The sequence below is a fragment of the Tarenaya hassleriana genome, unplaced genomic scaffold (genome assembly GCF_000463585.1).
Source record: "Tarenaya hassleriana unplaced genomic scaffold, ASM46358v1 Cleome80, whole genome shotgun sequence".
NCBI classification, from domain to species: Eukaryota; Viridiplantae; Streptophyta; class Magnoliopsida; order Brassicales; family Cleomaceae; genus Tarenaya; species Tarenaya hassleriana.
The window spans coordinates 490,268-504,747 of NW_010970491.1; the positions used below are offsets into that span (position 1 = coordinate 490,268).

Below are 14,480 nucleotides of genomic sequence, written 5' to 3' on the forward strand. Positions count from 1 at the left end.
AATTATAGTTTTTTCAAAAAATTATTATTATCATTAATGTATACAAAAATTATAAAAAAATTTCTTATTATAAATAATTTTTATTATATAAAATAATAAATTTTAAAATTATTAAATAATTATAATATAAAATTTATTATTTTTTTGAATTAAATTTTATAAAATAATATATACAAGATCAGTTCTTATACTATGTTAGTGGAACTGACCTTGTTAGTATTCTAGTTTTTAAGAACTCTATTTTTTAAAATATTATTTTAAAATTTTAAATAAAATAAAAAATCCATTATTAAAAAATTTGAAAAAGATTAAATTTTTGAAAATTAGAATAGATCTTTTTATATCATAGTAGTTATAAATTTTTAAAAATATGAAATAAAAGAAAAATGTAATTTGAATAATTTTTAATCACTATATATTTTTAAAAAACTAAAATATTTAGTATAAATGAGTATATTTTATTTTCTCTTAATTTTTATTTTCTTGTTTATATAATTTTAAATTTTATACAGTTTAGAAAATATTAAATATTTTCAGAAAAGTATACAAAAATGACAACTATTAATACATATATATAAGTACTTTAAAATTTTATATATATTTATATATACAAGGTCTCTTAAAATTATGAGACGGCTACCAATAATACTAAATCAAAATTGATTTATTACTAAAATATACATAAATTAATATTATTTTCATTAATATTATATGAATTAGTTTAACAAACAAAGACACCTCTATTAGAGTGTTGTTAAATTAGACATAAAATCTCGCTTGCTGATGTCAAATTTCTCCCAATTCATTACATATACATAAATGATTTCGAAATCTACGAAGTATACATAATATACATTTGATATTATATATGAAAATATAATTATAAATATAATATAGAAAGTGAAAAAGTGGTCTGTATTGTATTGTGGCTGCAAATCGGTGGAAGAGGAAAAATTGAGGTTAGAGAAACTGTTTTCGGTGTTTAAAATATTTATTTTTCTAATTTTAATAGTTGGTAGATTCGAATTAATTAAATATATTTGTGGAATTTGAAAGATATAAATTAAATATTTTTAAAACGATGGAATTCAAGCGATTCATCCTCAAACCAACTTCACTTTGGTTCATCCTAAACCGGTCTATAATCTATGTATATATATTGAGTTCAACGATGAAAATAGTAGATTGTGGTTCGATTCAATTCCCCGGATATATTATTTTTTGTTTTATATTTTTGAAAATTTTATTATTTTTATTTTTATTTTATTTTATTATTATATATATTGTTGAATAGATTTATGACGTATTTTAAAATTTTTGATTTATTTTAGATATAAATACGTTTTAAATTGATTTAGAATGAATTTAAATATGTAAATATAAATTTACTTAAAAAACGATAAAAACAAATAGTTAACAATATCCGGATTCGCATACGATACCCGAAAGTTATTTCATGAATTTTTGAATTTGGATACAATATTTTATAGATTTAAATTCAGATAATAAAATATATAACACGGGTTTATCCAGATTTAGATTTGAATACCCTTAAAATATATCATATATCCGATCCACATCCATCTCTACTATTACATGACATAAATTATTATCATATTTTTAGACATCAATTTAGTTAGAAAATCGATTAGAGGTATATCGATCCTCCTTTGATTTTTTTTTTTTTTAAATTTTGAACATTCTCCTTTTTCAGATGTTGAAATTAATTTTTCTAAAAATTATTAGGGACAAACACAAAAAAAATCACAAACTTTCCAACTTACTCAAATTAAATCCTACACTTTAAATTGCTTAAATAAAATTCTTAACTATAAAAATAAAACAAAAAAGACCATAGATGGAGAAAAATAAACGGACGTTATGTACATACCTATTTTTTATTTTTCTTTTACTTTCTTTAGTTTTTATTTATTTAATTTTCAAATCCTAAAACTCTATTAACCTCCTTACATAATTAGAAACCCTAATTCAGTTGTGTTTCTTTCACATCTGAACCACTTCTTTTTCTATCGCCGAAACCACTTTTTTTTTCTTATCACAAAATTCCAATTTATTTTTATCAAAATTTGGATTGTTCTGAAGGTTTAATTCTCTAATGAGATAAATTCTTAACCCTAATTTTTATTATAACCTAAAATTTATTGTGTATTGTTTGATTATATTAAATATTTGAATCAATGGATTTAGGTTGTATGTGATTATATGGTGTCTATTTGTTTTAAGTGCAGAATATTAGAGTTAGATAATGGCAGTGATGATGAGTTATATATTGAAGCAGTTTTTGGAAATAACGATGATGGTAGAAGTAGAGTATGTCAAAGTGAAATCAGTCATATACAAGGTCGGGATGATGGAGAAGGTGATGGTGATGATGGAGATGGTAATAGTGATAGTAGAGATCATAGTGATGATGAAAAAGAAAGAAGCAATGATGAAATAGATGATGGTTATATGGATTACTCAAGTGATGACGGTAAAAAGGAGCCTTTTCAAGTGGGACAATGTTTTTTAAGCAAAAATTTGTTTAAAAAGGCCGTGGATGATTATGCTATAGATGAAAAGTGTAATTTATATTACAAGAAGTCAACAAGTGACAGAATTGAGGCGAAGTGTGGTATGGAAGGGTGTAAATGGAGGATTTATGCATCTTTGGATAAGGATTCAGGAAGATTTATTGTCAAAACATTTAAAAATGTGCATACGTGTTCTTGGAACTGCAAAATCAGATTGTTGACAGCACGGAAAATTGCCCACTTGATCCTCGATGACCTCAGAGCGGATTCAGATTTAAATGCTCGGAAAATTAAGAAGATGTTATTGTCAAAGTATAGTGTTGTTATCACAAAAACCAAGTGTCAGAAAGCACGTGAAATAGGTCTAAAGATCATAGAAGAAGAGCATGCTGAACAATTTGCGAGGATGTACGACTATGTTCTTGAGCTTCGTCAGTCAAATCCTGGATCAACGGTCATTTTAGGGACTCAAAATGATGTATTTCAAAAATTCTATATCTGCTTTAATGCTTTGAAAGACGGATGGAAGATGTCATGTAGACCAATACTGCATCTTGATGGAACGTTTCTTAGAGGATGGATGAAAGATGAATTATTAACAGCAGTTGGAAGAGACGCGAATGACCAAATGTATCATGTTGCTTGGGCGATTGTTGATGTTGAGAACAAAATTAATTGGGAATGGTTCTTGACACTTTTGGTGGATGATTTGAATTTAGGAGTTGGACAAGGCTTTACAATGGTTTCAGATCAACAAAAAGGACTTATTCAGGCTATGAAAAATATCTTGCCATATGCGGAGCATAGGATATGCGCTAAACACATCTATGAAAATTGGAAGAAGAAACACAAAGGCTCTGAAAATAGGATATCTTTTTGGAAGACAGCTAAAGCATATAATCAAGTCGTGTTTGATAAATGTCTCGAGGATTTAAAGATTTTATCACCAACAGTACATGAAGACCTAATGCGTTATTCTATATTTCATTGGTCCAGGTATATTTCTATTATTCAATCTATATTTAAATTGTCTTTTTATATCTCAATTTTTTTCTATATTGGTTTAATTTGTTATCATTTGTGTAGGTGTTCTTTCACAGAATTTGCAAAGTGTGATGCAGTCGAAAATAACATGGGAGAGGCATTCAACTCTACAATTACAGATGCCCGTGAAAAGCCAATTGTAGAAATGTTAGAAACTATCCGGAGGCAAGTGATAACAAGTAATTTGGCTAAGATGCAAGTTAGCCAAAGTTGGTTTGAGAGAATAACACCAAGAGCTAAAAGTCTTGTCAACAAACAAAAACAACGTGCTACTAAATGCATATCATGTGGCTGTGGAGGAGGGCGTTATGAAGTTGATCATAAGCAGAAAAGTTTTCGAGTTAACATTAGAGGAGATGTTTCATGTAGCTGTCGAGCATATGAGATCAGTGGGATTCCTTGTTGCCATATCATTTCTGCATTATGGGATGATACGATGGGAAATGGGCAACCCGAAGATTTGGTTTCAGATTGGTTTACTACTGATCGTTGGAAAATATGTTATCAGAGTTTGATGCAACCGATTAACGGAATTAATTTATGGTCGCGCTCAAGCATAAAAGTGGAAGCATCTTTAGAAAGGAAAATGCCTGGAAGACCTAAAAAAAAGAAAAGAAGACGCGACCCGTATGAAACCTCAGAAGGCTCTTTATCACATCATGGGAGAGTTATGGTAAGATCTATAAACTATTATTCATCGTTTTTATTTTTTTTATTAACATATATAATTTGTATTATATAGAGATGTAGTCGTTGCCAACAATCTGGACACAACATACGAACTTGTCAGACAACAAATACTAACTTACCTTTACGAAACGAGAAAAGACCGGTAGGACGTCCACGAAAGAATCAGGTATTTTATCTATTCTTTTAATGAATATCTACTGTTGATGTTAAAATTTTATTTATATTAATTAACTGTGATTTAGGTTGAGAAGACAAATACTCGTCTGCAATCACATGGAAATGAATATGAGAAAACAAATTTATTAAGTATGAATCATTCGTGTTATGATGATATTTCGGCGACAATTTCAAACACTATATTTGGGTAAGGTGAATTATTTTTTTGCTTTATTTGTATTAGTAGACTTTGGTAACACTTTTTAAAATGATATTTAATAAAAAAAATTATGTTGTTTGCAGAGAGACAGTTGGAGATGATATATGTTTGGATCAACAGGTGATTGATGACGTGAGAGATAATACAGTTTCTTCAACTTTGTTCAAAGAATGTGAGCGCACCAAATTGAAAGTCTCACGAAGAATTATCTAAATTGAGGATTAGTTACATTTATTTAGTATTCTGTGTTATTGAATACTTTGAAACTATGTCTTTTTCGTTTTCTATTCCAACTTCATTGAATATATTTATACTCTTTGGTATATTTATTTTTATGGAGATCATTTATTTTGATCATAGTTCAATTTTTATATAATTTTGTAGATATATATTTTTGTTATCGAGTATTCTTTAATTGATATGTTATTATTGTGTTTGCGTTGGTATGTTAAGTTCAGTTGAATCATAAAATTATTTTGATATTTATAAATAATTTTTTTGATGTAAATACCAATTTTTAAAAGGTTTGTTAAGTAACAGTAATTTTTTAATTACAATTAAGAGAATTTAATATATAAGACAAATAGAAAATATTTGTGTTTTTTTAAAAACTAACGTCGTTAATATGTTTTTCTGTTTGTGGTCTTTTTTGTTTTATTTTTATAGTTAAGAATTTTATTTAAGCAATTTAAAGTGTAGGATTTAATTTGAGTAAGTTGGAAAGTTTCTGATTTTTTTTGTGTTTGTCCCAAATTATTACTTCAATTTTTAGATATTATTATTATTATTAAAAATAAATTAATATAAAATTATTAAAATCAATCGCATTCTATAATTGATTTTTATCAATAATTTATTAACATATTTATTTTATAAAATTAAAACTCGCTTAAACTTATGATAAAAAAATATTAAATTTATAGTTTTTTCAAAAAATTATTATTATCATTAATGTATACAAAAATTATAAAAAAATTTCTTATTATAAATAATTTTTATTATATAAAATAATAAATTTTAAAATTATTAAATAATTATAATATAAAATTTATTATTTTTTTGAATTAAATTTTATAAAATAATATATACAAGATCAGTTCTTATACTATGTTAGTGGAACTGACCTTGTTAGTATTCTAGTTTTTAAGAACTCTATTTTTTAAAATATTATTTTAAAATTTTAAATAAAATAAAAAATCCATTATTAAAAAATTTGAAAAAGATTAAATTTTTGAAAATTAGAATAGATCTTTTTATATCATAGTAGTTATAAATTTTTAAAAATATGAAATAAAAGAAAAATGTAATTTGAATAATTTTTAATCACTATATATTTTTAAAAAACTAAAATATTTAGTATAAATGAGTATATTTTATTTTCTCTTAATTTTTATTTTCTTGTTTATATAATTTTAAATTTTATACAGTTTAGAAAATATTAAATATTTTCAGAAAAGTATACAAAAATGACAACTATTAATACATATATATAAGTACTTTAAAATTTTATATATATTTATATATACAAGGTCTCTTAAAATTATGAGACGGCTACCAATAATACTAAATCAAAATTGATTTATTACTAAAATATACATAAATTAATATTATTTTCATTAATATTATATGAATTAGTTTAACAAACAAAGACACCTCTATTAGAGTGTTGTTAAATTAGACATAAAATCTCGCTTGCTGATGTCAAATTTCTCCCAATTCATTACATATACATAAATGATTTCGAAATCTACGAAGTATACATAATATACATTTGATATTATATATGAAAATATAATTATAAATATAATATAGAAAGTGAAAAAGTGGTCTGTATTGTATTGTGGCTGCAAATCGGTGGAAGAGGAAAAATTGAGGTTAGAGAAACTGTTTTCGGTGTTTAAAATATTTATTTTTCTAATTTTAATAGTTGGTAGATTCGAATTAATTAAATATATTTGTGGAATTTGAAAGATATAAATTAAATATTTTTAAAACGATGGAATTCAAGCGATTCATCCTCAAACCAACTTCACTTTGGTTCATCCTAAACCGGTCTATAATCTATGTATATATATTGAGTTCAACGATGAAAATAGTAGATTGTGGTTCGATTCAATTCCCCGGTTTAGCTAAATTTTCACACTGAAACGACGTCGTTGATCCGGTGAACAACTTGACAGGAAAAAAAAGTGAAGGGGAAAAAAGTGAAAACCGTCACCTTGAAGCCTTTTAGAACTGTCCAAAAAAATGCGACGTTTGGTGCTGCTTCCATTTTTGTTTGAGCTCTCTCTTTCATCAACATTGTCTTCTTCTTCTCCTTCCTCTCCCACTCGATCGATCAGATTCTTCATCGTTAGAGAGATCCGAACCTTAAATCTTGTAAGTTCCTTTATCTATCTGGTTGTTTCCGGAAAGGATTTCTCTCTCGATTCTCAAGTTTTGATTTCTTTTTTCTCGTTTGAAGCGAGCTCTGATTCTTGTCTGTTCACTGTTTTGCAGATTCGGATCATTTTCGATCTGAAAGAGCGTGTTTCGGAGTGGTTGGAGAGGCGGGAGTTGGAACGGAGCTCAATTTTGGCCGGGGAGGAGGTAGAGAGAAGTCAGCGGAGATGCCGGAGGAGGAGCTGATTGATATCAAATTTAGGTTGTACGATGGTTCGGACATCGGACCGTTCCGGTATTCGGCAGCGTCTACCGTGGATTTTCTCAAGCAGAGGGTTGTCTCTGATTGGCCTAAAGGTAAGTTAGGCGTTCAAAGTGTCACGGTTCGTGTGCTTGATTATGCGCTAGTTATTTTCACAGATCTGCTTGTGGTTTTATTTGCATTCCGTGAAATTACTGTTGTGTTCTTCTTGAATGTTGGAATTCTATTTAGAAGACTGCAAAATTTGAGGTTCTTCTGATGCTTGATCTTGTGACGCCGTGATCTCCGGGTAGTTTCACTGATCAAGTTTTTCCGAAGTTTAAACTGTCCAATTTTGTCAGTGGAATGCTCATGAATTTGAAGATGGTATCTGTCAATTAAGTTACGACATTGCTCTGAGCTGAATTTGTAAAACTTGAATTCAAACTTGAAATACTCTTTCCCATGAAGCACATGGTTTCGATGTTATAGGCAGATGAATTTGTAAAACTTGAAGTCAAACTTGAAATGCTCTTTCCCATGAAGCACATGGTTTCGATGTTATAGGCAGATAACAACATATTGAATAGTTTTGTGGTCTGTGTATAAAATCGAAGTCAGTATGAGTTTCCATTCTTTAGGCAAGTCGGTGGTTCCAAAGGGAATAAATGAGGTCAAGTTAATCAGCTCGGGTAAAATCCTGGAGAACAACAAGACTGTCGGGCAGTGCAAGACGCCATTTGGGGACGTCGCAGGCGGAGTAATCGTGATGCATGTTGTTGTACAGCCATCTCTAACTAAAACTAAAACAGGTATTTGTTCGTCTCTTTTGAATAAATGGCTTTCCTGTCTGCATATCAGAAATGCTTAGTTTCATGGAAACCTAGTGTTGCCCATAACTTCTATGATATTTAGTTTCTTCCAAAAAATATTTCAGCCCTAGTGTATGTATATAAGTATGTGGCATTCCTCAACAGCTCATCTTTCAGATCACAATATCGGTGGTTTCTATTTGAGATTTAAAAAAAAAAAGCAACAGAATTGGTTTTCTTCTTATTTGTTTCTGCCATGAACCTTTACCTCTAATAAGGTCTATCTTGTGTTCAAGCAGTTCATGAAACTGAGGAGTTCTGCTTTGTACAGAATTTGTTGCTTGAACTTTTGTTATGTGCCATCTTTAGAATGCGTTCATGAATTCTGATGGTGAAATTTTGTTATGACTGGGACTCTGAAACAGAGAAGAAAGTCGATAAACCACCCAAGGCGGTTATCTGCACGTGCACCATATTATGAAAGGGCCGAGACATGTCGATCTTTTACCATCATCGCAAGTCTTCGGGTACAAAAACAGAACCGACTGTACGTCCAAATGCAGTGTTCAATGTGTAGAATTAGTTTCGGAAGAGTTTCCAATGTGTTTTCACTTCTCTTTTACCTCCTTTTTTCTTTTTTCTTTTTTCTTTTTAACTGTCGACACTTTCATGGAAGCTGTATAGGTTATCAAGTCTTTGCAACACAGTGTGTGAGGACTCTGTATCTATGGGAAGAAAGAAAGTCTGTATTCGATTATTTCTCATCCTTGGACTTTTTTTTTTTTTTTTTACCATAAGATAACATTTGTCGTTAAATTTTTTCCAGTTTTTGCCTATTGGTACGGTGAATACACCTTTTCTATTTGTGTAATTGGTGTTGGATTTAAATGATTATTTGAAATAATCGTTGATTAATAGTAATATTAATAGTTATATATATTACGAATATGATGGAGTTATATGTTCGGAAATAGTATATTTTGGATTGGTATAATATATGTTCGTTTAGGCAATGAACTAGCTTAATTCGGGTACGGTATAATTCATTTCGGACAAACGTTCTGAATAAAATGAAGTTTCAATGCAGAGAATTTATACGGGCCATGCCAAGCATTTGTTCTGTATTATAACTCATATCGTATCAAATGTAAGGATTGTGTCAAAATTATATGAGAAATTTTTTTTCTATAGAAAATTAATATGATCCACTCTTTTATCTGTTTATTTCTTGTATTGTTTCTCTTTTTTTGTTAGATTAAAAATATCTCGCCCCGTCTTTTTTTCTTTATTTTTATTTACTTTTTAATATTTCTTTTTTAATAAAAACCTATCAATAAAAAAACAACAATCAAATTAAAGATAGTGAACTTTTATAATTTTATTTTAATAATTTTTTATTTTTTATTTGTTTTTATGTTTTGATTCTTTATAAATTTATTATTCTATATATTTATTTAATTTTATATTTGATTTGATTTCTAAATCAATATACAAATTTTTCAAAAATTATTTGTATTGGTATTTCAAAATAGAGACAAAATTTCAATCGATAATATATCAAATTTTCAAATTAGTTTTTCAGTCGTTAAACATATCTTTAAACACATTGATATGATCATTCTAATCCGAGAGATGAAATAATAAAATGCAAATATATGATTAAGGGATTTTGTTTATTACGTGTTCGACTTTCTAAAGAAAATGATAAAAAAATAAATTAACACGATTTAATCCAGCCTAAATCGACGTTAGAACTGTAGAGTTAATGAAAAATAGTAGAATTTAACTGTAATGGTTTATTTTTTATTAGTTTTTGATATTTTATTATATTTAATGACTATTGATCCTAGGAAAAACATTTCTGGATCATTATTTTCATCCTCCTTAGGAATATGACAAAAACTGTAATTTGCATGCAAAATGTGGAAAAAGTTTCAAGAAGATTGGGGGTGCATTAAAAATTCGTATATTTATTTAAAATTTTATAAGTTTTTTTTTATAATATCTGATTTGCCAAGAGTGGAGTTCGAACCTGAGTGGAACACTCTTTGCGCATACCCATTTACCAGTTGAGCCAACCATTCTTGACAGAATTTTATAATTTAGATATTCACCGTAACTTTTTTTATAAAACTTGGGTATTTGTATGTAATTTTTCGACATCTAGAATCAAGGTTGAATTTTTAGAATCTTGTTAAATTACACTTTTTGATTACTTTCGGATTTGAGTTTTCAACTTTTAAAAATTATATATACAGTATGTATTGTTTCGATTTGACTATATGTTATTATTTTAGGGTTTGAGTCTTTACGGAAGATTCTGATTTAGTTTGGTGATTCAAGGACGATAGAAATAATCATGGTATTCATGGATATGATTTTTGTCCAAATGTGTTATTAGCGCAACGTGTGAGCTGCAATTTAAACCGTCAAAGGATGTCTGTTAGTGTGTCTCTTCATCCCCAAAATAATTTTAAAAAAAATCTCACTGTATATGATATTAGCGTATTGTATGTAAAGAGAGAGAGACTTTCATCTTGGGCAAAATGTGTAAGGTATAGTATTTTCATTTTAAAAATCGAAAAGTAAGAAACTAGCAAGAGAGGGAGAAAACGGAGAGAGAGTAAGGGTAACTGTTAGCGTACTGGAAGGAGAGGGACTCGCCGAAAGGCAAAGGGGTGCCTCCGTTGACGAGACAAAGGTCGTAGCGTATGCGCTTGAACACGTTTGGTTTGATGAGTGTCGCTGAACTGAACCATCCGCAGTTGAAGTGTATGTTCCATATCGGACACCCCGTCTCGCATTCGTTCGTTATCTCCACTTTGAACGTTGGGATTCCACTTGGAAGCGGCTCCGTGTTTGCTTGGCTCACCGCTATGTCTGTCCTCCGACATTTCTCTCCTAACTTTTCTGGCTCCTTTCTCCCTTTCGCCTCTGTAATTGAACAAGAAGAGTCTGATTTGAATTATCAGATTACCATAAATTTAACATCTAAATTATATTCCCCAAAGTAATATTGGAGTTTTTTTATTGTGGAAAAATAGAAGAAAAAAGGCATTGGAAAATGTAAAGTTTTTTTTTAGGGAATTATGGGAAAGGCTTAATTGACAACTGGCCCAACCAGGGAGGTTGCCCTGCTCTGTTTAGCAATGCACCTAGGGGCTAGGGATATGCCCTCTTGCCAATCTCATCCACAACCACAAGGTCGGAAATAAAATAAATATTTTCATTTATATATATATATATAGAAAACACATGCATTCATAAAAGCATTTGAAAGAACCAAACGGTGGGTATTTTCACTTTCAATTCCTTAAATATCCTGAGACACCACCGCTAAGAAACAAACGGGGCATAAATGGTATGGTCCTTCAAAAATTCTACACGTAAGTGGGGTCCACCAAAAAAATTAACGAACAAAGAAACAAAAGGAGGCAAGCAGACACAGACGTGCATTACACTGACGCTGCAATCAAAACCCAAAAAAAAAAAAGGTACGTTCCCATCAGGAACGTGTGTGCGCAGAGTCCAGAGACCGAAACAAACATACTATTGCCAGGGAAAATACTCTCGTTTTTGCAAAAGATCAACAAAAATGGAAACCCAAGAATTGCTTCAACGACAAGAAGTCAAAAGAACATCCGCGCAGAAAAAAAAAAGATCATCAGTCAATCAGGATTCAGGTCTGAGATGAAGATGGGCACAGAGAAACATTCATTTACCTGGAGAGAGAAGCAGCAGCTTGCGATGTGGAGGAGAAGAAGATGATGCATCCGTCCTTTGCGTGAAATCCACATCACCTCCATTATCTAACCCTGTTTCAAACCCAAACAGGCTCCATTGTTGAATTTGACTGTTACTCGGAGCGAAATTCGTTAAAGAAAATTCCAGTATATATGTCCAGATTCTCCCGAAACTATGTGTAATATATTGGCAGGAACAAAAAGTTTACCATGATTCTGTACCTGTGGAGAAGACTACGGGGATGCGAACCATGGCGCCAAGGAAAGATAAGACCAGTGTAGCCGCAAGAAGTTGTCTCCGGCTCATCTGCTTAGAGTTTAATCGAAAACGGAGAGACGTCGGGAAAAGGTGATTATGACTCGTCCGAGTGACTCTTGGTGTTAACTCGGTAAAAAAAAAGTAGCTCCGAGGCCGATAGATTCTCCCCCTACTATGGCAGTCCGAATCGGAGGAAAACTATGAGAGATTTTTTGATATCACAAGCATCAGATCATGAACAGTTACAAAATGGAGATGAAGGCGAGATTCGACTCTGATTTGTCGCTCGGAAAAGGTGGAAAATGAAACAAAAAAACTATGGCAGAATCCGCGGGGGGAGAGAGAGAGATACAGAAAGCGAAGTCTAAAGCTAAAAGTGGAGAAAACGACGGCGACATGTATAATGACCTAAACAGTTTCTGGAAAAATTTTCAAAGCAACAGAAAAAAATATCTAAAATAAGGAAAGAAAAACATATCAGCAGAAGAACAGCAGATTGAAATCAAATCAAGGAAAGAAAAGCGATTCTGTGACGGAGAACAATACGATTCTCGACTGAAAATGGAAAAGAAACACTGAGATGTGTGGACCGAGTTTCCCAGAAAATGAACATTCTGACGGAAAACAAACAGAAACTTAGAACGTAGTGCAAACATCAACAGACAGAGAGGAAAACACGAAACAGACAAAGCAAAAGATTATACTGGTAGAGAATCTCAGAAATCGCCAAAAAAAGGCAGTGAAATCAGTAGATAATACGAATAGCATGTTTATCGATTCAAACACCGGTTTTACGTATATGAATGCGCTTATACACATATACATCGTCCATATACGTATAGTTCCATGCATCTTCCAGTAAGTTTTCTCACCTTTTCTCTTCTTCTGATTCTGAGGAAGACGATGAATCTTAGCGTCGAAGACGCAGACGAGCGGGGAAGGAGAAAGGCGGTTTTGGGGCTTTTTTCTGGAGACAGGAACTGATGCCCTTCGATAGAGGGAGAGAGAAAGCAAGAGATGAATATATGGAAAAGGTTACGTTTGGCTAACACAGAGCGGAGACCGTATTTATACCGCATTTGCAGGATTATGATGGCAACTCTACTGTTTATTAATAATAATAATAATTCAAATTGTTAACTGATAACTAGGGTAAATTTACATATTATAAAAAATATATACAAATTTTAGAATTATGTGATTTTTTTTTTATAACTTCAGTAAAACATTTTTAAAGTTTGTTTTATAATTTACGTTGTTTTATGATTATATATATATATATAGCTGTAAATTTTCTTGAATTTTCATGAATATTTTAATGTCAAATACTAGACAGGCATGCCAAAAAAATTTATTTTAACCAAAGCATTAGTCGCTCTCGTTAATTATACTCATCAATGAGCCGGTGATCAGTACATAATTGGCATAGTACTGAAGTGTGATATATATATATATATATATATATAAATTCGGGAAAATAACATATTTACTTTTACAAAAATCTCATCTAAATACCGAACTATAAAACTTTCATATAAATACCTGAACTTTTAAAAATCCTATATAAATACCTAGATTTAAAAAAAAATTCAAATAAAGAAAAATTTCATATATTTTTCAAATAAAAATAGGTGATATTATTAACATATTTTGGGTTTATTTGAGAGATTTTTAGAAGTCTAGGTATTTATATAAAATTTTAAAAAAATTCAGATATTTATGTGAGATTTTTATAAAAATTTAGATATTTATATGCGATTTTTCTTATAAATTTCAAAATTTTCAATATTTATCGTCATATGTAAGATGTAAGACTTTATTATTTTCGCAATGAGAAATTTAATGTTTTATTTATATTCCATTTTTTCGTTAGTTGCGGGTATGATCAAAATATTTCTTTTCTACTTGTCACAAATCTCACGCATACATATATATTAGGAAAAATAATGAAAATTTCAAAAAGCTGAATAAAAGAAAAAAGAAAAAAGCAAACATTGAAACGGAGCTTTGATCTGGAAAAATTGATAAAAGATTTCAATTAACTTGACGAACAAATTATAATGGAAAATTTTAACATATGTTTATTTTCGTATATTTTTGGTGTGAAAAAAAAATCCTGAAATAGTGAAATGGTAATTTACACGTGTAACCTAGAGAGAAGATAACAATAACATAATCTGCACGTCGCGGGTGGGAAGGGAAATGATGGAAGTGTGATTGGATTTATTGTTAAATCCGCACGTGCGAGCAGCAGAAACACACGTGTGTTTTTGCCTTTTGTTTATTTGGTATTAATGTCCTGCATTAATGTATTTCTTAGGAAACTGACCACAGCTAAAATAACAATAAAATGCATTTATTCAATATATATATATATATATATATATATATATATATAC

The 14,480-nt window shown here is 29.9% G+C and overlaps 3 protein-coding genes across 3 annotated transcripts; 2 read left to right on the forward strand and 1 right to left on the reverse strand.

Annotated features, from left to right (window-relative positions):
* The first annotated feature begins 2,317 nt into the window (after positions 1–2,317).
* Positions 2,318–4,106, forward strand: LOC104803158. Its single transcript, XM_010527040.1, has 4 exons — positions 2,318–2,401; positions 2,554–3,530; positions 3,621–3,757; positions 4,087–4,106. Exons 1-4 carry the CDS (start codon positions 2,318–2,320, stop codon positions 4,104–4,106), a joined length of 1,218 nt encoding a protein of 405 aa, XP_010525342.1.
* Positions 4,107–6,889: 2,783 nt separating this feature from the next.
* On the forward strand, positions 6,890–8,741 carry LOC104803151 (membrane-anchored ubiquitin-fold protein 3). Its single transcript, XM_010527032.1, has 4 exons — positions 6,890–7,023; positions 7,144–7,383; positions 7,909–8,079; positions 8,505–8,741. Exons 2-4 carry the CDS (start codon positions 7,254–7,256, stop codon positions 8,558–8,560), a joined length of 357 nt encoding a protein of 118 aa, XP_010525334.1. The 5' UTR covers positions 6,890–7,023; positions 7,144–7,253; the 3' UTR covers positions 8,561–8,741.
* Positions 8,742–10,628: 1,887 nt separating this feature from the next.
* Positions 10,629–13,103, reverse strand: LOC104803152 (protein TAPETUM DETERMINANT 1-like). The gene is made up of 4 exons (XM_010527033.2): positions 12,954–13,103; positions 12,045–12,129; positions 11,802–11,894; positions 10,629–11,013 (listed from the first exon to the last, which is right to left on the reverse strand). The coding sequence occupies exons 2-4, from the start codon at positions 12,127–12,129 to the stop codon at positions 10,673–10,675; spliced, it is 519 nt and encodes a 172-aa protein (XP_010525335.1). The 5' UTR covers positions 12,954–13,103; the 3' UTR covers positions 10,629–10,672.
* Positions 13,104–14,480: the final 1,377 nt, after the last annotated feature.

Excerpts from the sequence above, each read along its gene's own strand:
- LOC104803158 (XM_010527040.1), top strand. The coding sequence starts at position 2,318 with ATGGTAGAAGTAGAGTATGTCAAAGTGAAATCAGTCATATACAAGGTC. Across the intron at positions 2,402-2,553 it reads TGATGGTGATGATGGAGATG|GCCGTGGATGATTATGCTAT; the intron begins GTAATAGTGATA and ends TTGTTTAAAAAG. Across the intron at positions 3,758-4,086 it reads CCGGAGGCAAGTGATAACAA|AGTTTGATGCAACCGATTAA; the intron begins GTAATTTGGCTA and ends ATATGTTATCAG.
- LOC104803151 (XM_010527032.1), top strand. The coding sequence starts at position 7,254 with ATGCCGGAGGAGGAGCTGATTGATATCAAATTTAGGTTGTACGATGGT. Across the intron at positions 7,384-7,908 it reads TGTCTCTGATTGGCCTAAAG|GCAAGTCGGTGGTTCCAAAG; the intron begins GTAAGTTAGGCG and ends TCCATTCTTTAG. Across the intron at positions 8,080-8,504 it reads TCTAACTAAAACTAAAACAG|AGAAGAAAGTCGATAAACCA; the intron begins GTATTTGTTCGT and ends ACTCTGAAACAG.
- LOC104803152 (XM_010527033.2), bottom strand. The coding sequence starts at position 12,129 with ATGAGCCGGAGACAACTTCTTGCGGCTACACTGGTCTTATCTTTCCTT. Across the intron at positions 11,895-12,044 it reads CCCCGTAGTCTTCTCCACAG|GGTTAGATAATGGAGGTGAT; the intron begins GTACAGAATCAT and ends GGTTTGAAACAG. Across the intron at positions 11,014-11,801 it reads GCTGCTGCTTCTCTCTCCAG|AGGCGAAAGGGAGAAAGGAG; the intron begins GTAAATGAATGT and ends GTTCAATTACAG.